We start from the raw sequence: 23048 nt of genomic DNA on the forward strand, positions 1-23048 counted from the left end.
GATGATAGATCCTACAAGGGTAGCTCAGGCTACACTTTCTCACTAAAGAAGGATAAGTATTACTATATTTGGATAGCCTACTTCCATCACCATGTCTCACTGTGAATGAAGAAAAAGACTAGCATGATGTGCCATCGAACAACCACTTCATAGTAAACTTTTTGACATCAAGATCCAGGAGTTTTTAATTTTACTGTATACCAGTTTGACAACACCATTCGCTTACCTTCTGCTACCAATAATATTCACCTCATACACAGCCTATTCCTAACTATATCATTCTTTTCTCAGGCTTGGCACTCAGAATTAGCATGCTGAGTGTGCCCTGGGATTCAAATTATAGTCAGGCTTGGGCAAATAAGTAACCAAGCTTCCAGGATTGCTTGAGCACACTTGCAAGCCCCTCATGCATCCGACATTACATTGTGTACAAACTTAACATTCTCCAAATGTGTCTTGGCAGCACAGCCCAATTATTTGTAATTGGTTATTTATAATGCACTTAATACCTAAAGGTTTCTAAGCGCGGCCCCGGGATCGAACCTGTGTTTCTCCGTGTCATCTAGTTTCCAAGGCGAGCGCCCCTGAGCTATCCTCTCGAGTTATCATAATACTTAAGACATATTCACCTTCTCACTTTTGTAGAACCATGCTCTACCTAACAGGACTGACACACACCCCTGCTATCACAAAATGTCTTCCCTTGCTGCATCTCCCCCTCTCTGAGTCTGTAGCATCTTCATCCCATTTTTCCATCCACTTATCTTACCCTCGCTCATTTTCTTTCTTCCATCAGACTAACGTTAGGCTACGCCTGGCCGGGGCACAGTATGCCACTCCACGGCCGAGCCTAGGCGCTCTGATACTAGTACTGTGATGATTTGGACAGTATAAAAACATATTAAAATAAAATAAGAGACATTTTAAGTTTCCTGTTTAAAAGCAGTCAGTCTTTTCAACAAAAACGGGATGCGTTTACTTACCCAATTGCAACTGCATAATGCTTTCCTAACCTTCTCTTGGAAATTAATATTCTTAAAACTTGTGGTGACTACCTTTGACAATATTGTTTCAGCAAATCCCTAATCACTACACGTGGAATTGGTCACGAATTGCAATAAATACATAAGGTGTCCAGTGCTACATGGGCTGTTGTTTTTTGTGCTTACAAGACATGCAAATCAAGATGATCATCCATGACTGAGTCTTCAGATGTGGTTGCCTCAACGAAAGCCATGCCTTCAGACATCTGGCCTGAAACAGTGTGTATATGTCCACCCCCAGTGGCAGCAATAAATAAAAAAGCTTGCGGGTGTTGATTAATGTATATGTCATCACTGTGACATGCCCTACCGTTTAAAGCAGTCAGAATGGTTTTGACTCCTTAAAAAGTATTGAGATGCTTTTTTCCATTGTTGATCTTTCTGCACAGAGTCAAAATCATTTTGGCCCTGGTAGCATCAAGAATTGATTATACAAACATCATATAATTGGGTCTACCTGGTGCCTACTGCCGTCTAAAGCTAAGAACAGCGGTACTATCGTCACTGTACTGAATTGGCACCTATCTGCGTATACTGACCCCAAACCAACAACGAGCAATTTTCGAGTAATTGTATATGTATTACGCTGAGGTGGTTTTATACTGAGCCCTTCAATGTGCCCATGCTTATATCCTAAAGCCATCGTCTACACTCCTCCAAAAAAACATCCAAGTTGAAGAAATCGAGAAAGGGGGCAGACGATTTGTTGTTCAGGCAGCCCTGCTCTGAAACTACCTTCCTTCTTCTCTGTCCAAACTGCAGGATCACCTATCCTTCATAAAAAGACATCAAGACTGTTAGGGAGAATTCTCATTCTATGGCTAATTTCCCTTACCTATAGAGTAAAGGGTTTGTTTCTTTTTACCTGCTAAGAGTGAGACTCTTTTTCCAACTCTTAGGCATTTTTGCTATGTGTGTTCTAGGCTATTTTTGTGTTTAATGTCTAAGGGATTTTCTCAACCCCATAGGAACCATCTTTATTCACATGTGTTACACAGCACCCTCCGTGCAGTGACACAGGGGTGTCGTAGCGACCCCCAAACATAGACTCCATACCCTGGGACTGACTACTGTCTCCCAGGGCATGTAAAGTCCCAATTGACTTTACTAGTCAATTTTTATGAACTTAACCAGACACCCCATCTTACTATGGAGGTACTGGATAGGGTTAATAGTTTTTCCCTTATGTTCATTTTCGAGGGGATACCGTACAGTCCCTCTCTCTAAAGTTTCTGGCTGGTGGCAGTGGTTACTACCATAAATAGTCGACCGCGAATATTTTCCAATGGGATTTTCCCATTGTTCGAGGCTACCACTTTTTCTGACAGCCTCTAACATACCACCTGTTTATTTTTATATCAACTTTACTCCGGTAGGTTTTATTTGCCAGTACTTTAATATAACTTCTTTCTCGTGTCTTTCTCTAAACTCCTAACCCAGGTTGAGGATCCTTTGTTCGTCCTTTTAGTGGGCTTCTGTCAAGAAGGCCTCCTTTCGGCGCCTCTGAGTCTGAGGTGGGTCCGTTGTGTGGGAGGGGGAGTAGGACCCCTGGGCAGGGTTGCCTCCGTAACCCATGTCGCACTCTATCCTGATAGGCTGGAGGGTCTCCTGACAAGATGACCACTCCACTGTGTGAGTGACAGCTAGGCCGTATGAATGGGGATCTTTTTGCATAAAAGCGGGTCCTGAGGATTGGAAGAGCAAGACGTCGCCACTGGAACTCAGAAGCCGAACAGGAGAGAAGCCAAAGTCATCTGCAACGACTGAACCACCGGTGAAGCCCTGCTGCAGCGTCTCACCACTTTTCTCCACACGACGAGAGAAGATCTTCATCTGCAAAAGCCTTCTTCCCTTGAGCTGGTGGGGCCAACCAGTTTACCAATCGCCTTCCTGCACCTGCCTTGGTCGAATCGCCAGTACCCTGTACTCAGAGACCGGATAGCCAGGCACCAGTCCACCCGGACTGGAATTTAAAGGAGAGTACCTTTTATTCGTCGGGCAGCACCGCGGCTGGTTTCATCCATGGGTAGTGCAGTAACTTGAACCTTCCTCCACGACGAGAGCCTCTCTCCCTCTGCTGGATCCCCCGAACTTCAGGAACTACCAGGAACAACCGCCACCGCAGGAGCCACTTCTTCATTTTAAAAGTACATTGTTCCGCCAGGCCGCCCTTTCTTCGCGGTAGACCTAAAGGTGTTTTAAATCCTTTACCTACCTGTTGGGTTGGCTGCCCCTCTCTCTTAACATTGTCTTTCACTTTCAGCATCCACATTTTCAACATCGTTAACTAAAGACTTGACTGCAGCTACAAGAACATTTTGCTCCTGGGCCCCTGCCCTGTACCACTGATTCTGGCACAGGCCTATTGACTCTGGCTACATTTGTTAGATCTGCCTTCTTTAGATATATTCTCAACTCGAACTGTGTTGGTGCTTCTGCTAACTACCCTTCCTTTCCCATTGTTAAACCTTGTGAAATTCCATTTTGCTCAGTTTTCATATAAGTATATTCTATACTGATGCACTGTCTTGCTTAAACGGGTTCACAAACTTATAGGAAGTGTTGCTAGGGTGTGTAAGAAGCTATTTCTATATAACTTGTGCTTTCCCTCCCTTGTGAGAAATTGTTAGAGCATTCCTTGTGTGTGGTTTCCACTGTGCCGTTTTGCTCAGTTTTCACTCTGGTTCACTTGGTCTACAACTAGGGAGTGTGTATATTTTTCCTTGACTTATTTTAACTTGCTTGACGACTGTGATAAATGTGTTTTAGTAGAAGTGTATAAAATAAATATATCTCTACTTTTTAATACAAAGCTTTGGTCATTATTTCCTTGTCCCATAGTACTGTAGGCCTAATGTATAAACCCTGAATACTGCTCATCTCCCTCTTGAGATAAGTCTGACTGCTCAGCCACAGCTACCAACTAAATCTTTGTGGTGCAGACTGATACCAAAGGGGATTTATTGCTCTCACCTGTAGTCTTAATCTTCTGTAGGGCTCCCCAAGGGAACTGCACAGGATTCTGCCTAACAAAGACACTTAATTTGCCACCAAACCTGGTTATGCCAGAAGGCTGCTGCGTAATGTCATGCTGTGGTAGCTGTTGTGTTTACAAAACTTATATAACATCCGATAATTCTAACAGTGTGAAAGCAAAGGGCCAGATATAGAGCAAGCTATCCAACTCTGATCAGTTTCCATGATATGTATTTCTCATATCCATTTGTCAATATCCTTTAAAAATGAAATCCATTCAAAAAAAGGTTATTTAAACAGTCATTCACACAAATGTAAATTTCTCAAATTAGATGACTACCTGGGTATTGCGATTCATCTTCTGTGGCAGACAGGGCAGGGGTAATTGATCTTCTAAGAGGTAGACCACTTCTGCTGTTGAAAAACTCCCAGCGTCTCATTTGCAACTGCTGCAACCAGTACATCATGGCTTGTTTGTGGACTGCCTGAAATAGAAAGAACAGGCAATTAATTTAATGTGCAGCGCATGCAAGATCCACCGTGGCACATCATTTATAGTCACACTTTTCAATAGATGTATACCAGGCATTGTTACTTTACTTTTAATACTAGGTTTGGGGAAAGAAAGAGTTCATTTATTATCTTTTTTTCTGCCTACCTTTTCCCCAAACCAGTGGCAATAAGATCACTTAATGTGTAGTAAATTTGACAATGATGGTGTGCGGCTCAATCATCCAATTTACCATAGGATGTTAAAATAAGGCAGGCACTGTGTTGCCCCCCCCCCCCGTCACCCCGCCCCCCATTTAAACTGCATTTGACTTTCGGCACCTGCAGAAGTGTCAAACACTCTCAAACCCCATTGTAGTTGTCAAAAAGGAGAAAGACATGGTAGGGTACCCTTGCACAAACCCTGCTTCCACAGATGCTGTGGCCCAGGTTAGCGGACCAGCTCTTGGTAGCATAGATGGTGGTAGCTCCCCTTCTAAGTCGCTTTGCTTTGTCCGCCCTCACTTAAACGAAGCAATCGCAAACGCTGCTATATTTAGAGTTCAACTGCAACAAACTAGTAGTAATGCCTTCACACCTGCCTTACTGGGCCAGTGGAAATCCAAGGAATTCCACCTCCAGGCCTGCCGACCCTCTAAGCTTTCCCAGCGTCCCTTTAATGATTATTTGCCTGACGCATGGAAAAGTCAAATTCCAGGCTGTTGACTAGAAACGCGTATGAAACGTGTCAGTGTCCTTCTCCCCCTCCATCATAGCTAGAACGATGCAACAACGTACAAGGAAGAAAAACAAAATCTATTCAGACTGCTGGGAAAATACTCTAGGACAATAGACTGTAAAGCACCATTACTTTTGAGGAAACATTTGGATATACACACTGGGGAGGATGACGAAATTTAAGGGACAGTCGAGTAACCCCACAACGGGAAGAATGTAAATACCATCTATTTACTCACTGAACCCGTTTTGAATTGTATGTGTGTAGAAATAAGCATTTCGCGCCAGATTACATAAATGGGCAGTAATGGCTGCCTGGCTACGGGCGGAACTACTGCTTTGATGCACGCATTGCCCATTACATAGCCCAGAAGTGTAGAGCACAATCCCGCTCCCACTGGTCGAAATGGTGAGGCAACCTCTAAAACGTGTTGCTCTGCCCTTTTTCCCACTGACTCGTCCATAGAGTAATTACTCAAATCCCATTTTGCCCAGGTCTTTCCACTAAAACGGACCTAAATTATTCCTTAAAGAGGGCCATCCTTATTTGGATGGTCTGTACTTGTTCCATAATGAGCACCGCCCTCCTTTATTGTCCAGTCTAGTGGTTAGCCATTGTTCTTTTTTGATGCTTTTGTTTAGTTATTAAAAAGGACCAACGGCTTCATTACGAATTTAGCGTTATTACCTCTATTAATAACTTATGGCCTCATTATAACTGTGGCGACCACGGTATGAACGGTGCCGGTAAGGGACCGGTACCGTTCATACCGGGCCGCCACATTATGAGTTCTGCAGCGGGTCCTGCACTGTATGCCTGGTCAGACCAGACGTGCAGAGCGGGACCCGCTAGCAGAACAGGATGTTAGGAACGGGCCCGTTGTTGGCATCCTCCCCATTCCCATTGAGCCCTATGGGGGCTCAAATAAGAATGGGGACGTACCGGGTCCGGGTCCCGTGAAGAGGAATTACCGGGCCCTCCAAGGTCGAAATGGCCCAGTAAGTCCCCTTTTGCGGGACCCGGACTCAAGTTTGGGGGTAGCCATGTCACTAAAAACGGCATGGCTGTCTCCAAACTCATAATGAGACCCAATGAATGTTACGGCATACAGTAACAGTAATTTGCAGGTTAAATTAGAGCTCTACATATTCATTTTTTATTCCCCATTTTGGATTACCATTGGATATATGCAGTATTACCACATGCAATAATACTGCATGGATCAATGCCGGCAATGCCTCCACTTACAAGAAGGTGTTTTTTTTAACACATTTGGTTTGCAAAACCTGTAACAGTGCAGAGAATAAAAAAGGTGATATTCCGAAATGCCACTTGCTTTATCATTATTGTACAACTCATACTGGGTTGGTGTCACATCTCGCATGCATGACTGGTCATTGTGGCACCGTTGGCAGCGTTTGGCTCTGATTCACTTGACTTCTACCAAGATGGCGTCTCCAGCGAGCAGTGTTGTTTCAGACTCTCCGCCAAGCACTCTGGATCCGGCTCCGCCCCCTTTGCCGAAGACGATACTTCAGGGGTCTTCAGACACTGCCTTGCGTTGCTACTCTTGTGGTAGCCACGTATCCTAAGTACGCTCTTCCTAGTTTGCTGCCTTTGTTCTGAAAATTCTAAGCCTAAACTTGCTTGCTTTCTCTTGTTTCCTTTTCGCAACTTCAGAGGTTTCCCCCTGGCTTCCCGCAACTATTTCGCCTCCCGGCGTCTCTATCCGCATTCCCAGAAGTAATTCACTATCAGGTATGTTCGATTTCCATATCCCCATTCTCATCCAACCCATTCTAACCCACACTTACCTGTGATTCCTTTCTTAGTGTCTCCAGTCATAGCACTTGACTATTCATTTGTGCAGAATCTCCGGACCCCATTGGAAAGACGCCATTGCCGTAATCCAGCCACACGGCAGAGGAGTACACTCGCCCGCCTCTCAGAATCAAAGCAGCAGTAGGAACCATCCTTCTGTACCTCTCTGACAGTAGTAGATCATACACCTTTTCTTATACTATCCTCTCTTCCTTAGAGCACTCCGTCTTCAGAATCCAGTCCATTCCTGTGCACCCGGATTTGAGAAACCCCTACTATAAGAGACTTCCTACAACATTGAAGGGTAATAGACCTTCTTATAGGTTTATCACTTTCTACTGTCCTTTAATATAATTTTACCCTTCTCATTCCAAGGTAACCACCTATCCTCTATAGGCGCTCCAACAACAAGGGAGGCCTGGCGCAGACCACTCAAGCATCCAGACTCCAGGACAGGGTTTTCTTCCGCCAGAGCGTTTCCCTGGAAGCCGTCCTCCTCCAGTCATGTTTCACTGGGAGGTGGAAGGCGACCTGGTGGATTCTCAAATCGTCTGAATAGCTACATCTGTTTCAGGTTGGTGCTATTTTGAGTTCTATTGTGCATGCCAGACGTGGTCAGTCATTACAGATAGCAACGCCTATCTACCACCATGGAGCAGGTATAGCAGTTGGTTCATGCAGTACAGACTTTGACTAATGAAGTACAACAACTGAAACAAGAGAATGCCTCGTTGCTGCATCAAATAGGTCCCCACAGTGTTCGGAACTCCCTCCAGGCCCTTGGCTGGGTAGCCGATTTGATGGCAATCCCCACAAAATTAAAGAATTCTTAGAGGCATGTATTGTGCAGTTCGCATTCAAAAGTGCTTTCTTCCCCACGGACAGAGATAACGTAGGGCATCTTATTTCTCACGTTTCCAGGGCTGCCCTGGCCTGGGCAACTCCACTAGTCACCAACAACAATCCACTCTTGCATTCCTATCCAGCCTTTTGTAACAGCCTGAGAACAATGTTTTGCAGACATGAGATCACCATTTCCTCCCAGGAACATCTTCTTGATTATAAACAAGGCAGTTAGGAACTTCTAACATATATAGCGCGGTTCAAACACCTTGCAGCAGATACGGCCTGGCCTGACGATGCCCTGATCACGATTTTCCACAGAGGGTTGTCGGAAGACTTAAAAGATGAGGTCTTTTGTGTCCCTCACCCACACAACCTGGCTGAATTGATTGCTCTAACCATGAAATTAGATTATAGGTTACAGGAAAGGAATAAAGAAAAAAGAAGAGGTCCCCCTCCCCGGTCGCTCCCTGAATTTGCCTCCTCCGACGTAAAACCACTCACAGAAGAGCCCATGAAGCTAGGAACCGCCAGGGGTCCACTCACACCAGAAGAAAGAAATCAGTGTCGGTCCATGGGACTATGTAAGTATTGTGGAGATAACACCCATCTAGTGTAACAATGCCCTGTAGCCCCACCTAGAAGACAGGGAAACGCCAGCGCTCGACCGTAAAGTGAACCACAGTTCGGGACGGAGCCAAAGGTTCCCCCAAGATATTTCTTTCCTCACAATGCACAGGTGCTCAAGAAACCCATATGTCGGTACTCCTAATAACACTCTTGTGGGGATCAGTACAGATTAAACAAGTCCCAGAATTAATAGACAGCGGGCGGCAGGGAATTTTGTCGACGACCAGGTGGCAAAGGAAAACGGATTACCATGTTCTATTAAGACGATCTCCATCCAGTCGAGAGTGTGGGTGGAAGTCCATTGGTATCCGGTCCCATACGTGAACAAACAAGTCCCATTTATTTCGGAATAAATTCACATATTGAAGACATAACGTTGGACATTATCAAGACCGCACACTGCCCAGTAATTTTAGGTCTCTCATGGTTAAGGGTTCACAACCCCTCCGTGAAATGGACCGCAGGCACCTTCTTTTTGGGTTCCGAATTCTGTCTCCATCATTGCCTCACAAAAGGATTAGTGGAAGCATTTCCCCCGACTTCTTCCTGTCCCATTCCTTCCAGGCATACTATGCTTAATCAGGTACAAGGTCTTCCGGAACCCTTTAAACCTTTTCAGAAGGTTTTTTCCTCTTCAGATTTCGCTGAGCTTCCACCACATGGAAGGGATAACTGTGGTATTGATCTAGTGCCAGATAGCCCTTTACCCTTTCGACGCATGTATATCTTATCGGCACGAGAAAAAGAGGTGCTGAAGGAGTACCTGCAGACCAATCTGAAGAACGGCCTCATCACACAATCTTCATCTCCCGCGGCCGCATCTTTATTTTTCAATCCAAACAACACCACCACTGAACTGCACCCGTGCATCAATTTTAGCGGGTTGAATGAAATTACTATCCCTGATCGATACCCGATGCCACTCATCCCGGACATCTTGGAGGCAGTAAAGGGGGCAGTAGTCTACACCAAATTAGATCTAGAAGGAGCCTACCATTTGATTCGGATACGAAAATGAGACGAATGGAAGGCGGCCTTTCGAACACCTTTTGTGCAATACCAATACCAAGTCATGCCTTTTGGATTATCCAATGCACCGGCCGTCTTCCAGCGTTTTATGGACCATGTATTCTCAGACATACTCCTACGTTTCGTCATAGTCTATTTGGACGATATACTGTTTTTTTCATCCAACATCCAAAAACATACGCCCCATGTCCAAGAAGTGTTACGAAGGCTTCAAATTAACCACCTCTTTTGTAAGCTAGAAAATGTGAATTCAATCAGGACAAAGTCACATATCTAGGATACATTCTGACAGCTACCGGACTTGCCATGGATCCCGAGAAGGTAACAGCTGTAACTTCTTGGCCGGCTCCAAAGTCAGTGAAAGAAATACAGCAATTCCTTGGATTCACAAACTTTTACAGGCGATTACTTCCTGGTTTCTCTAGTCTGTCTCATCCCATCACCCATCTATTGAAGAAAGGTGTCCCTTTTCAGTGGACCGAAGAAACCCAGAAGGCATTTGACCACCTCAAGGCCCTGTTTAGCTCTGCACCTATTCTGCTCACACCCAACCAAAACAAAATGTTTATAGTGGAATCTGACGCCTCCTCACATGCCTTAGGGGCTGTATTGTTACAAATAGATAATTCACAGACAGAGCGACCGGTGGCTTACCTCTCTAACACCTTAACAGCAGCAGAACTTAATTATACCATCCTAGAGAAGGAAGTTCTAGCCATGAAACGAGCCTTCGAGGAATAGCGTCATTTGCTTCTAGGTGCTTGTTTTCCTGTAGAAGTCCGCACTGACCACCATAACTTGCAAGCCCTTCAGTATGCACAGACTCAGAACAGTCGCCAAGCTCGATGGGTATATTTATTTTCGCCCTTTCGGATTGAGTTTACTTTCATCCCAGGGAAAATCAACCTTTGAATGCTCTTTCCCAGAAGGATCCCATTCATATCCAACCTTTTCCTTCTGAACCCCTATTCCCGAAAGCAGTATTTCTTCACGTTATCTCAGATTTCATGAACAAAATCAGGGTACATTCCCAGAACCTTGACACCTCGGAACCAGATACTTTGAGCAAATATGGATAACCAAAGAAGACGGTTACTATTTCCACAATCAGGCAGTATGTGTTCCCAGTGCACCGTTACAAAGAGAGGTTCTTCGACTCTGTCATGAATCCTCAACAGCAGGTCATCATGGAGTTTGTATTACCTTGGAGCTCATCCGGAGAAACTTTTGGTGGCCCTCCCTAAAAAAGGATGTCCTAGAATGCATCTCTTCATGTCTAGTATGCCAGCAGACCAAGACCCCTCGTGACCCTCCAGTAGGTGCATTGACACGAATGCCTTTACCAGATCGACAGTCGAAAATGATTTCTACGGATTTTATAGAACTACCTCCTTCAAGGGGATGCACTGCGATAATGGCCACTATTGATTCATTTACCAAGATGGCTCATTTTGTTCCATTAGCTGGTATCCCATCAGCCCCTCAGATGGCTCGTATATTCATCAAGCATATCTTCTCCAAGCATGGACTCCCGGACACTATCATATTGGATAGAGGATCGCAATATAGCTTCAGATACTGAAAACAGGTGTGTGCGTTCCTAGGCATAAAAAGGGCCCTCAGTGTCGGATATCATCCGCAATCCAATGGACAAACCAAGCATCTTAACCAAACTCTAGAAGGGTATTTGAGATGTTATGTTTCCTCAGCTCAGAACAACTGGCAAGAACTGCTATCGCTAGCCGAATTTCCATATAATAACGCATTGCACACAGCGCTGAAAACCAGTCCCTTCTTCTGTTCTTACGGATTACATCCAGGCGTTTTTCCTACTGTGGTTCCCTCTGCATCATCATTTCCTGACGTTGACAACCTGATCTCCAGTATTCAGCAGGGTCATAAGGCAGCTTCAGGGGCCTTAAAAGAAGGTCAGGACAGAGTCAGACGGTTCGCAGATCGACACCGCACCCCAGCTCCGAAACTCTAAATAGGTGACAAAGTATGGTTCGCACCTTGTTTCCTCTCACGACATTTGGTCCAGTCAAAACTGTCACCCTGTTTCTTTGGTCATTTCTCAGTAATTGGTCTTTGTGGTAAAGCAGCATTTCATCTACAACTTCCCTCTAACTGGAGTAGGATTCATCCAGTGTTCCACATTTCACAATTAAAGCCTGATGTCCGCAGTCGCTTTCACCGGACGGTTTCAGCTAATCTGCCCCTATACTTACCGCTACAGGTGATGAATATGAAGTCTCTGGCATATGTGACTCTCGATATCACAGAGGTGTGTAACAATACCTAGTGGATTGGAAGGGGTATACGCCAGCAAAGCGCACTTGGGCGCCTGAATCTGCCGCTCATGCCCCACGTCTGGTGAGGACCTTTCACTTCTGGCACCCGGGTGAGCCTGGTTCCATTTCCCTTCGGAGGGGGCTTACTGACACATCTTGCATGCATGACTGCTATTGTGGCGCCATTGGCAGAGTTTGGCTCTGGTTCACTTGGCTTCTAAAAAGATGGCGTATCCAGAAAGCGGTGTCATTTCAGTCTCTCCGCCAAGCACTCTGGATCCAGCTCCGCCCCCGATGCTGGAGACAATACTTCAGGCATCTTCAGCGACACCGACTCTTATGGTAGCCACATATCTTAAGTACGCTCTTCCTAGGTAGGTTGCTGCCTTTATTCTGAAAATTGGAAGCCTAAACTTAAACTTTCTCTTTCTCTTGTTTCCTTTTCGCAACTTCAGAGGTTTACTCCTGGCTTCCCGCAACTATTTCGCCTCCCAGCGTCTCGCTCCGGGTTCCGGGAAGAAATTAACTATCCAGTACGTTTGATTTCCATATCTCTATTCTCGTCCAACCCATTCTATCCCACACTTACCTGTGATTCCTTTCTTAGTGTCTCCAGTCAGAGCACTAGAATATTCATTTGTGCAGAATCTCCGGACCCCGTTGGAAAGACGCCATTGCCGTAATCCAGCCACACTGCAGAGGAGTACCCTCGCCCCGCCTCTCAGAATCATAGCAGCGGTAGGAACCATCCTTCTGTACCTCTCTGACAGTAGTAGATCCTACACCTTTTCTTATACTATCCTCTCTTCTTTAGAGCACTCTGTCTTCAGAATCCAGTCCATTCCCGTGCATCCGGATTCGACGAACCCCTACTATAAGAGACTTCCTACAACAGTAAAAAAAAAATGTATTAACTTTTACCACATCCAATCAACCTATAAAGACAAACATAGCAGTATGTTTTATGCATTTTCAGGTATCTCGTGTCATTTCAAACTAAGCCGCTGCTTACCCGTTACCCTCCCCCAACTTGAGCTTACTCCATTTCACCTTCTGCCGTTATGTCCTCTAGGGATATTCCCTCTTCCGTGTTTTGGGAGGTATCATATTCACTTGGGCATACCTGGGTGGACCCAGACAATGTGGCTACTAAGTGCCTCCAGGCCGTCAATGTATCTGCCTCTTCCTCCCCTCCCCCCCTCTGTTGGCTGCTTCGGTCCATACTGCCATTTCAGCCCACTTCTTGAGATCATTCCATCAAACCTCTACCTTTGATCTGTTATATGCTTTCCAGCCCATTGCAATTCTGCACTAGGCCAGTATGTAAGCCAGGTCTTTAAGTTTACTCACATGCTTTAACTTTTGTGGGCTAGGGAACCCCCCCACCATACATGCCCATACCGATTCCACATCTAACGTGATCCCCTTCTTTGTCAGGCGGTGGGCTACTTCTTTCCAGAATTTACCAGTTTCCGGGCATGCCCAGAACATATGTGTCATCCCAGCATTCGCTTCTTCACACTTTGGGCATGTTTGTATTTCTCTACCCTTAAATCGGGCCATCCTCTGGGGGGTCATGTACGTTCTGTGAGTTACGTATAGCTGGATTTGTTGCAGCCTTGCATTCCTGGACACGTTTTTGTGGTACCTCTGTGCCCTCTCCCACAGCCCATCATTCATGCTTTCTCCCACTTCCTCTTCCCAATCTCATTTTGGCTGGGTCACTTCCTTCCCCACCCTGGTCATCAACAGTTCGTAGATTCGGGAGACCTCATGCCCTCCCTCTGCGATGTCATAGATTGTTTCTATGGCCGTATCAGGTTGGTCTTCCAGCACCGTTTCAGACCATGTTTCTTTCGCCCGTCGCACCAGTCTGGTATATGTAATATATTGCCCCAGATGTACACCCATTTCCTCCACCAGTGCGTTAAATTCTATTATCTTCCCATCTTGCCATATGTCTCCCATTGTTACAATACCCACCGGTTCCCAGTGCTTGCGTATCATCTTCCTCAATTGCACATCCCCTTTGGTCAGTGCTACTAGCGGTACTTGCGAGGAGCACGGAGTCGGGTTCTCCATGGCCTGGCAAGCCTTCCGCCACATTTGCCATTCCAATTCCAACATTCTCGGACACCCCTTTAGCTCTGATTTAGGCAGCCATATCCATTCTTTCAAGTAAAACGGAGCACATTCTGCCCTCAACAGTCTGGACTCCAATGTTGAGTTTTCTGTTAGCCATCTGGCCACATATTGTAGCTGCCTGGCCCAGTAATAGATCTCAAAATTGGGAAGTTTTATGCCTCCTTTGTCATACGTATTCTGTAGTTTCCACAGGGCTATTCTGTTCCTGGTGTTGTGCCAAATGAAGCCTCTACATATGCTCTGGAGTTTAATGAAGAATCGCTTAGATATCATGTATGGTATATTCCCAAAAAGGTGTATCAGCCTCGGTAATGCAACCATTTTCAACAGAGCCGCTCTCCCTACCATGGCCAAAGGGAGCTTAGCCCAGAATCTCATGCTATTCTCAATGCTCGCTACTGCCTTCTCTGTGTTATCTTTGTGTTCGTCCTCCACCGCATGATAGATATCTATCCCCAGGTATCTAAAGATTTCGGTCTCCCAGGGTATTTGTAGGGTGGGTAGGTGCTCCCTCGGAATCCGTTTATATCTCCCCAGGGGGAATATGCATGACATTTTGGGGTTGACTGCAATGCCATAGAGTGACGTGAATCGCTCCATTACTTCTAGGATGTATTGCAGGTTTTCCTCCGGGTGTCACCACCCACATCCAGAAGACCCCCTGGCAAGCCCATGGGCCAGGAAGGGTCTTGACTCGGGTCTCCACTAAACCAAGGCATCCTTGGCCTAGGCCTTCTTGGGACAAGTCCTGGCCGCTTTGTCGCCAGGCTCATACTTGATAAAGGACTTGTGTTGGGAACTACTTTATTTCAGTGCCAGTCAACATGGAGGCATCCACATAGCTTGGCTCCTTGGAACCAAGCTATGCGGTATAGTATTTTTGGGTGTGGTACCATAGGAACTATTTAACCGGGACTACTTTCTTGAAGCTATTTAAACCACACCCGACTGGGATAACACGCTTCGCGTTATTTTGCACTTCTGCAACGTGACGCTCACCGTGTTCAGCTGCACTTGCGAACCTCGGAAGAACAGCATCTGTGAAGAAGGAAAAGGACATCGTTAGCAGCAGCAGCTTACCTGTAATTTTATTGTCAGGTGTCTACAGCTCTTGCGATCAGCATCCCGGAACCAGCGCTCCTCCCGGACCGTCGGATCTGCAAAAAAGGAAGAGACAAGGCATTAGACATTTTACAATTTAACGAACGGTGCCGAAAAGCTTACCTCGCAAGCCGCTCCCCGACCAGCATCGCCTCAGGAATTCCATGCACCGGGTGAGCACCACGACCTGTGGGGAAGAAAAGACAACAGGTTAGCAAAAGGCAAGGCATCATAGCGCTGCGCATAGCGCCAACTCACCGCATCAAGGCGCTCTAAATACGCCATTACTTACCGGCGAGACCCAATTCAGTCTATGCCACATATTGGACTTCCGCGCACCTAAGGAAGAGAAAAAGACATTAGTTAGACCAAAAAAGGCATGCAAGGACAACAATATACCACAGCAATAAGACCTACCTGAAAGACTCAAAGCGGGCCCGCATCAGTGAAGTAACTTGATCGCAATCGCCCACCAAGCACAATGCGCCCCTGCCAAGAAGGCAGGACGGGGAGCACACCGTCATTAAAAACAAGGTGAGTAAAGGTCCAGAGAGGCCGCGGGTATTCGGGGTGGTGGGGGGCTGTTTACCCCAGTTGCCCAGTCTTGAACATTGCCCACCTGTATTCCAGGCAGAACCCTCCCGCTGGCCAACCTGGGAACCGCAGAGAAGGATACCTGAGTACCAACTGCTGGGTGGAGTCATTGTGGAACCAGGTGAGCGTAACACCGGGTATCTCAAGTATAGCAACATATCATTTGCATACAATATTAGGTGTGACCCTCCTTTCATAAAAATCCCCACCTCCCGTACTGTTGTCTTAGGTATATCGCTAGGGGTTCCAGTGCAAGAATATACAGCATCTGGGACCAGGGACACCCCTGTCTAGTACCTCTGCTAAATTGCCATCTTTCTGAAATAACCGCTCCCGTCTTCACCCTGGCTAGGGGTGAGCTATATAATAGTTTCACCCACTTCAGATACTCAGGCCCTATTCCATATTCCTGAAAGGCCGCTATCAGCCACGGCCATTTAACAGAATCGAAGGACTTCACCGCATCCAATGAAACAATTGCGACTTCCTGCACATCTCCTTCTGTTTGCTCTATGACCAGGTGGAGCCTTCTGAGGTTGTCGGATATGTTTGTGTGCGGGACGTATCCAGTCTGATCAGGATGCATAAATTTGCTTCTGACCTGTCTCAATCTCCCCGCCAACACAGCCGTGAGTATCTTGCTGTTCTGGTTCAACATGGATAGCGGTCTATACGATCCGCGGTCCGTGCTCGGTTTATTGGGTTTAAGAATCGGGATGATTATCGCCTTAGGGATTCTGGCAATATTCCAGTTTCAAACGCTTCATTTAGCATAGCCAGTAGCGGAGGAAGCACTTCCGTCTTATATGTTTTATAGAACTCGCTAGGGAGTCCATCCGCCCCGGGGGCCTTGCAAGTGGCTAGTTCCTCGATCACTGCCTCTAATTCCTCCAATGTGATTGCAGCGTCTAAGTTCTCCCTCTCCCCAGCACTCAATTTGGGTAGGCCAATGTCCTCTAGTGTTTCCACCATTTCGCCCTGTTCACCCCATATGTGTCTCCATACAATTGTCTGTAGAACTGGAGGTACCCTTTGTTCACTCCCTCCTGGGTATCAAGTATATGTTCTTCTGCCCCCTGTATTACTCTAATCGTTGGCCTTGGTGTCTCACTTTTATAAAACCATGCTAACAACCTGCCCGGCTTGTCCACGCCAGCGTGCTGCCTCTCTATGTATTTACTATAATTTAAGTTACATAGCCTCTCCCAATGCTCTTCACATTCTTGCCGTAATTGGTTTATAGTATTGGCCTCTCCTAGGGAGTCATCCCCCCTGCGCATGACTGCCTCTAGTTTCTCCTCTGCCTTCGCAGTTCTTGCAATATGCCTCCTTGCAGCCCTTTGGATTTGGCTAACGCTGATCCCCTCACCACCACTTGAAATGCTTCCCATAGGGTGCCGGCCGATTTTACGCTTCCAGTATTGTTTTTGAAATATTCAACAATTTCCCTCCTTAGTTCCCCTCTAAAAACTGTGTCTTTCAATGCTTCGGCTCTCAGCCGCCATGTTGGAATCCTGGCTCTAGGGGCCTGATACTGCAATGTTAAGATCAGTGGTGAGTGGTCTGAAAGGACCCTCGCTTTATATTCTGTCCGCACTATCTCTCCTGTCACCTGTAGAGGCAAACATATAATCTAACCGTGTGTACAAGTTATGTGGGGCCGAATAATGCGAGTAATGTCTATCATATGGGTGATGTAGCCTCCACAAGTCTTCTAGCTTAAGGTTTCTCAACATGGTCTTTAAAATGTTGGCTGCAGGGGTGGGTTTGTCTAGTTTCCCGTCCGACCTGTCAACTCTCGTATCCAGCATGCAGTTAAAGTCGCCTCCCCATATGATCGCACCCCCCAGGTACGGGCTTATTTTACTATATAAGATCTTAAAGTAGGTCGCAGTATCTTGGTTCGGGGTATATGTGTTAATAATAGACACTTCTCTGCTTTCTATCAGCCCCCGTACCGCTACCATCCTTCCATCCGGCTCTCCCGCAAATTGTAATAACTGAAAGGGGACATTCGGTGCTTCCCAGGTGATTACCCCTCTGGCATATGCCGAATACGTTGCACCCACGGTGGTTCCCTTCCATTTCTTCCTTATCACCTCTTGTTTTTCCTTGGTTGAGTGGGTTTCTTGTAGTAGAGTGATATCTATTTTCTGCCTCCTTAGATACATCATGATCTTGTTTCTCTTCAGGTAGCTGTTGAGCCCCCCGACATTCTAGGTAACTATCTTAAGGTCTCCCATCATTCATCAATACCCAGTCCGGCCACTGTCCCCCCTTGTCTTCTGTGTCTTGCACCGTGGCGCATGGACGTAAGCTTGTTCCCTAATTGAAATCACTGCACACCTTCCAACTCCCTTCCCACCCTCCTCCCGTCCCATTCCCAACTGTAACCCCAACTGTTGCCCTCCCCCCGCGCCCCTTTTCAACTTCCCCAAACGGTTGCCCAGCTCTATCCCTGGATCTCAGGCTACCCCGCATCTAGCCCTTCTCTCGGTATAACCGATACTCGGTACTCTGCAAGGGGGATACTACTCTAGAGTATCCCAACTAAACTACCTCTAGGGGGTTGGTAGCGCATCTCCTGGTATTAACTCCTGCTTTGCGCTGACAGCTTATTGTAGTGTAGGCTCCATACTCTGAACCATCAATCTCACATGCAATCCATTATAATCTAGTCCCAATGTCGATATGTGTGACGTACTTGTCACTCCGTGTGTCCGTCTAATGTCTCTGTGCACCGTCTTCAAGGCTCGAGTTCACATCTCTGTTTCACTCGCTTTCTGATCTGCTGCTCACGTTGGGCAATTCCTCGAATCCAGCCATGTCGTTATTTCCTCTGGCGAGTCAGAGAATAGGGCTTTGTTCTTTAGGAGCACCTTCATTTTTGCCGGGTATAACAGCATGTATCTATATCCTGCCTCTCGCATTCTCCTCTTCACTGCCACATAATTCAGGCGTTGCCTTTGTACCATGAGCGTATAGTCCGGGTATACTGTGACAGTTGCCGATGCTCTGCTTATTGTTCCTCCCTTCCGGAAGTTTTCCAGGACTTTCTCTCTGTCTTTATAGTTCAGGATCTTTGCAATAATCGGTCGCAGTGGGGTGCCTGGTGGCGGTTTTCTTATCAGGGCTCTGTGCGCTCTTTCTACTACAAACCCTTGACTTAGTGCTCTACCCGTTATCTCCTGCAGTAACATGTTTTCGATTTAGTTCATAGGGTCCGATCCCTCTTCCCCTTCCAGAAGCCCCACAATGTGCACATTATTTCTGCGTGCCTGCCCTTCTGCTTCTTCAGCTCTATTTTCAAGGTTCCGCACCTGTTGTTGCAGCACGTGGATGTCCGTCGTGTTGGTCTTACATGAACTTGTGTTGTCTTTCACTTCTTTTTCCAGGGTTCCTGTGCGCTCGGCTAGTGTGCACACATCTTGCCGCAGCAGATTCACATCGATACTCACAGCATTCATTTTAGACTCCAGAGCAGACCGTAGGTCTGAGATGGCTGTGTCCATCCTGCTTCCCATCAATATTTTCAGTTCCGCTAAGGCGTCCAGTATCTGTTGGCTGTTGAGCACCATCCTGTCATGTTCTTTAGAGCTTTGTTCCTTCCCACTGGCCCCTTCCGTGACTTGTGGTGTTTTAGCATAATCCTCAATAGTCGGTTGCTTTCCTTTGGCTTTGGGCAATTTGGACGCCATATTTCTTTTGTGGGCGAGCTGCCAGCGAGAAGTGCCTTTGGCCTCGGCTTGTCCTTCAGGGCCCTTCCGATGTATTCCTTGGTGTACCGCCAAGCTTGTTCACTGCGTCTCCAGTAGTGTGTCCACCACCGTCCAGTTCCAAATCAGGATGTGTCCGGGGGCTCCTTAGCACCAGTTTGTTAGGGGTGCAGCTCCAGTGTCCATCCCCCTACCGGCAGGGTAGTTGCCCCCTATCGTCTCAGGGAGCCACCCTATATTGATGTGTGGTCCCACAGTGCACAATGTGTTTGTGACCACCAGGCCAATGGCCGTAGCCAATTCTTTATCTGGCTGTTCCCGCACCAGGTCCTTTAATGTCTCCCAGTATCCTGATGCAGCAGTTATCTGCTTCTGATGTGTAGGATGCCTCCCTGCAAACGTTCTGTTTCCAACAGTAGTGGCTTCCGGCAGGCTCCTCCCAGTCCTCTTTTGGGTCACTTGCACTCCAGACCAGTGATTCGTATTGTTCATCCATTCCCAACATCTAGCCAGCTCTTTACTTTTTTTTTTTTTAACAATTTCCCCACCTCTAGTGACTGCTTCATACCAGGCTGCAGTTTCTGCCTCTGCCCATTTCAGGAGGTCTGCCCACCACATCCCCAATCTAGGCCGGTGGGCCACCTTCCAGCACATTGCAATTCTGCGCTTGGCCAAAATATAAGCCAGGTCCTTCATCTTGCTAATATGCTTTACGTTACGTGGCCTGGGAAAGCTCCCGAGCATACATGCCCAAGCAGATCCAACGTCAAGCACCACTCCACTGCTAGCCAATCTTATTTTCAGTTCTATCCAGAATCTGTTCACTTCCGGACAGGCCCAGAACATATGCAGCAACCCAGCCTCCTCCTCCCCGCACCTGGGATATTTCTGTGCAGCCGAGCCCCCAAATCTAGCTATTCTACCGTGGGTCAAATATGCCCTGTGGGTGATGTATAGCTGGATCTGCTGAAGTCTTGCATTCTGGGACACCTTCTTATGGTACCTTTGGGCTCTGTCCCATTGTCCGTCTGTCATGGGTTCCCCCACCTCCTCTTCCCAGTCATGCCTCAGTTGAAGCAGCTCCTTCCCCGCTTTCATACTCAGTAACTCATATATCCGAGATATTTCGTGCCCGCCCTCCGAGACATCGTACATCATTTCTATGGTGGCATCAGGTTGTTCTGCAAGTACTGTTTCGGGCCATCTTTCCCTCACCCGTTTCATGATTCTGGAATAAGAAATACGTTGGCCTTTATGAACCCCGGTCTCCTCCGTTAATCTCTGAAATCCTAATGCCTCCCCCTCCTGCCATATGTCACCCAGGGTGGCCAGGCCCACCGGTTCCCAGTATCTGCGGACCCCTTCAATCAGTTGGGAGTCTCCCCCACATAACACCACCAACGGGACCTGTTGAGAAAGTGGGTCCGGGTCACCCACAGTTCGCCATGCTCTACGCCAGACCTCCCAGCCCAGCACCCTCCCCCTCCCCGACACTTTCGTTTTAGGCAACCACACTGTCTCTCTAAGGAAGTAAGGGGCAGAGTCACCCCGCAAAAGCGTGGCTTCCGCCGAGTCATCTTCAGACAACCACCTAGCTACGTATAATAGCTGTCCCGCCAGATAATATAATTCAAAATTCGACAGATTTATACCCCTCTTATCACACAAATTTTGTAATTTCCAAAGGGCCACCCTGTTCCTGGAATTGTGCCATATGAAGCCCCTGCACAGGCTATGAAGTCTGACAAAAAAGCGTTTGGGATTCAAGTACGGGACATTCACAAAAAAGTGCCGCAGTCTGGGCAAAACAACCATCTTGAGCAAAGCTGCTCTTCCCATCATGGCTAGGGGCAATCTGGACCAAAACACCATGCTATTTTTGATACCTTCAGTCGCTTTCTACGTATTGTATTTATGCTCTGCCTCTATCCTGTGGTATACATTTATGCCTAGGTATCGAAACGGCTCGGTCTGCCAGGGTATCTGCAAAATGGGCAGCTTATCTGGTGCAATGCCCCTGTATCTCCCCAAGGGGAACACACTGGACTTCCCTGGGTTTACCGATATGCCCGAGAGGGTGGCGTAGCGTTCCATCACCTCCAGGACATATTGCAGGTTCTCTTCCGGGAAGCGCAGATAGGGGAGCATGTCATCGGCATACAATGATATCAAATGTGTGCCTCCTGCCGTATGAATCCCCACCTCTCTGTATTGTTGCCTAAGGCAAACTGCCATCGGCTCCAACGCAAGAATTTATAACATGGGCGACCATGGACATCCCTGTCTGGTCCCCCTACTGAGTTGCCATTTATCTGAGATTATGGCGCCTGTTTTAACCCTAGCGATCGGGGAGCTGTATAACATCTTGACCCATTTTATATACCCCGGCCCCATCCTGTACCCTTTCATGGTCGCCATCAACCATGGCCACCTCACTGAATCGAAGGCCTTGACCGCGTCCAACGGCAAAATGGCCAGTTCACCCGGGTCTTTCTCTGTTTGGTCAATAATATGATGTAGCCTCCTATGATTGTGAGTGATGTTTCTGCCGGGGACGTAGCCTGTTTGGTCTGGGTGTATCAGTCTGCCAATTACTCGCTCGAGCCTGTTGGCGAGCACCGCTGTGAGTATTTTGCTATCCTGGTTGAGCATCGATAAGGGCCTGTAGGACCTACAGTCTGCATCCGGCTTACCCGGTTTCAAGAGAGGGATGATCACTGCTTCTTGCAGGGTCTCTGGCAACTCAACCTGTTTGTAGGCCTCGTTGAACATGGCCAGCAGCGGCTGGAGCAACTTCTGCCTGTATGCTTTATAGAATTTGCTGGGTAGTCCATCCGACCCAGGCGCTTTACACGTGGGCAGATGCTGGATCACTGTATCCAGTTCGTCCGTGGTGATTGGGACCTCTAGGTCTGCTTGTTCCAGCTCGTCTAAAGTGGGCAGACCTATATCTTCGAGTGTTTCCAGAATTTCTTGGCCCATGTCTCCACCTGCGTCCTCATACAAGCGTTTATAATACCTGAGGAACTCTTCATTCACACCTTCCTGGGTATCGCAGATCTGGCCCTCCTCTCCCCTAATTTCTCTAATCACTAATCGGGGTGTCTCATTTTTATATAACCAGGCCAGCAATCTGCCCGGCTTGTCTCCACCCGCATGCTGCCTTTCTATGTATTTCTAATAATTCAACTTACATAGCCTGTCCCAGAGCTCGCTGCTAGCACCTTGCAGCTCCCTCATCCTTGCACCGTCTTCCAGGGTGGTCCCCCCCTTACGCATCAAATCCTCTAGCTCCCTTTCCGTTTCCTGCAACTCCTGTTCTATACCCCCTTGGAGCCCCCTGGATTTTGATATAGCTACCCCTCGCACCACTGCCTCCCATGCTGTTCCCACTGATTGCACGTTACCAGTATTAATGTCAAAATATTCTGTGATGGCCTCCCTTAGGTCCTCTCGGAATCCTGGGTCCTGTAGGGCCTCAGCTCTGAGCCTCCACGTCAGGATACGCGCCCTAGGGGGATGGTGTCACCACTCCAGGACCAAAGGGGAATGGTCCGAAAGCACCCTGGCTTTATATTCTGCTCCCACCATTTCTCCCGCTATCTCAGCGGCAGCGAACACATAATCCAGC

At 47.2% G+C, this 23048-nt stretch overlaps 1 protein-coding gene across 4 annotated transcripts in view; it reads right to left on the bottom strand.

The window, feature by feature from the left end:
• The window catches only part of TBC1D2 (TBC1 domain family member 2), a 1652487-nt gene that overhangs the window by 1355930 nt on the left and 273509 nt on the right, over positions 1–23048 (bottom strand). For all 4 annotated transcript variants that reach the window (XM_069630602.1, XM_069630605.1, XM_069630603.1 and 1 more), the window contains one exon: positions 4360–4504. In XM_069630602.1, coding sequence (XP_069486703.1) covers positions 4360–4504 — 145 coding nt within the window. The remainder of the gene's footprint in view (positions 1–4359; positions 4505–23048) is intronic.

The sequence above is a fragment of the Ambystoma mexicanum genome, chromosome 6q, assembly GCF_040938575.1.
Source record: "Ambystoma mexicanum isolate Mex_15411 chromosome 6q, UKY_AmexF1_1, whole genome shotgun sequence".
NCBI lineage: Eukaryota > Metazoa > Chordata > Amphibia > Caudata > Ambystomatidae > Ambystoma > Ambystoma mexicanum.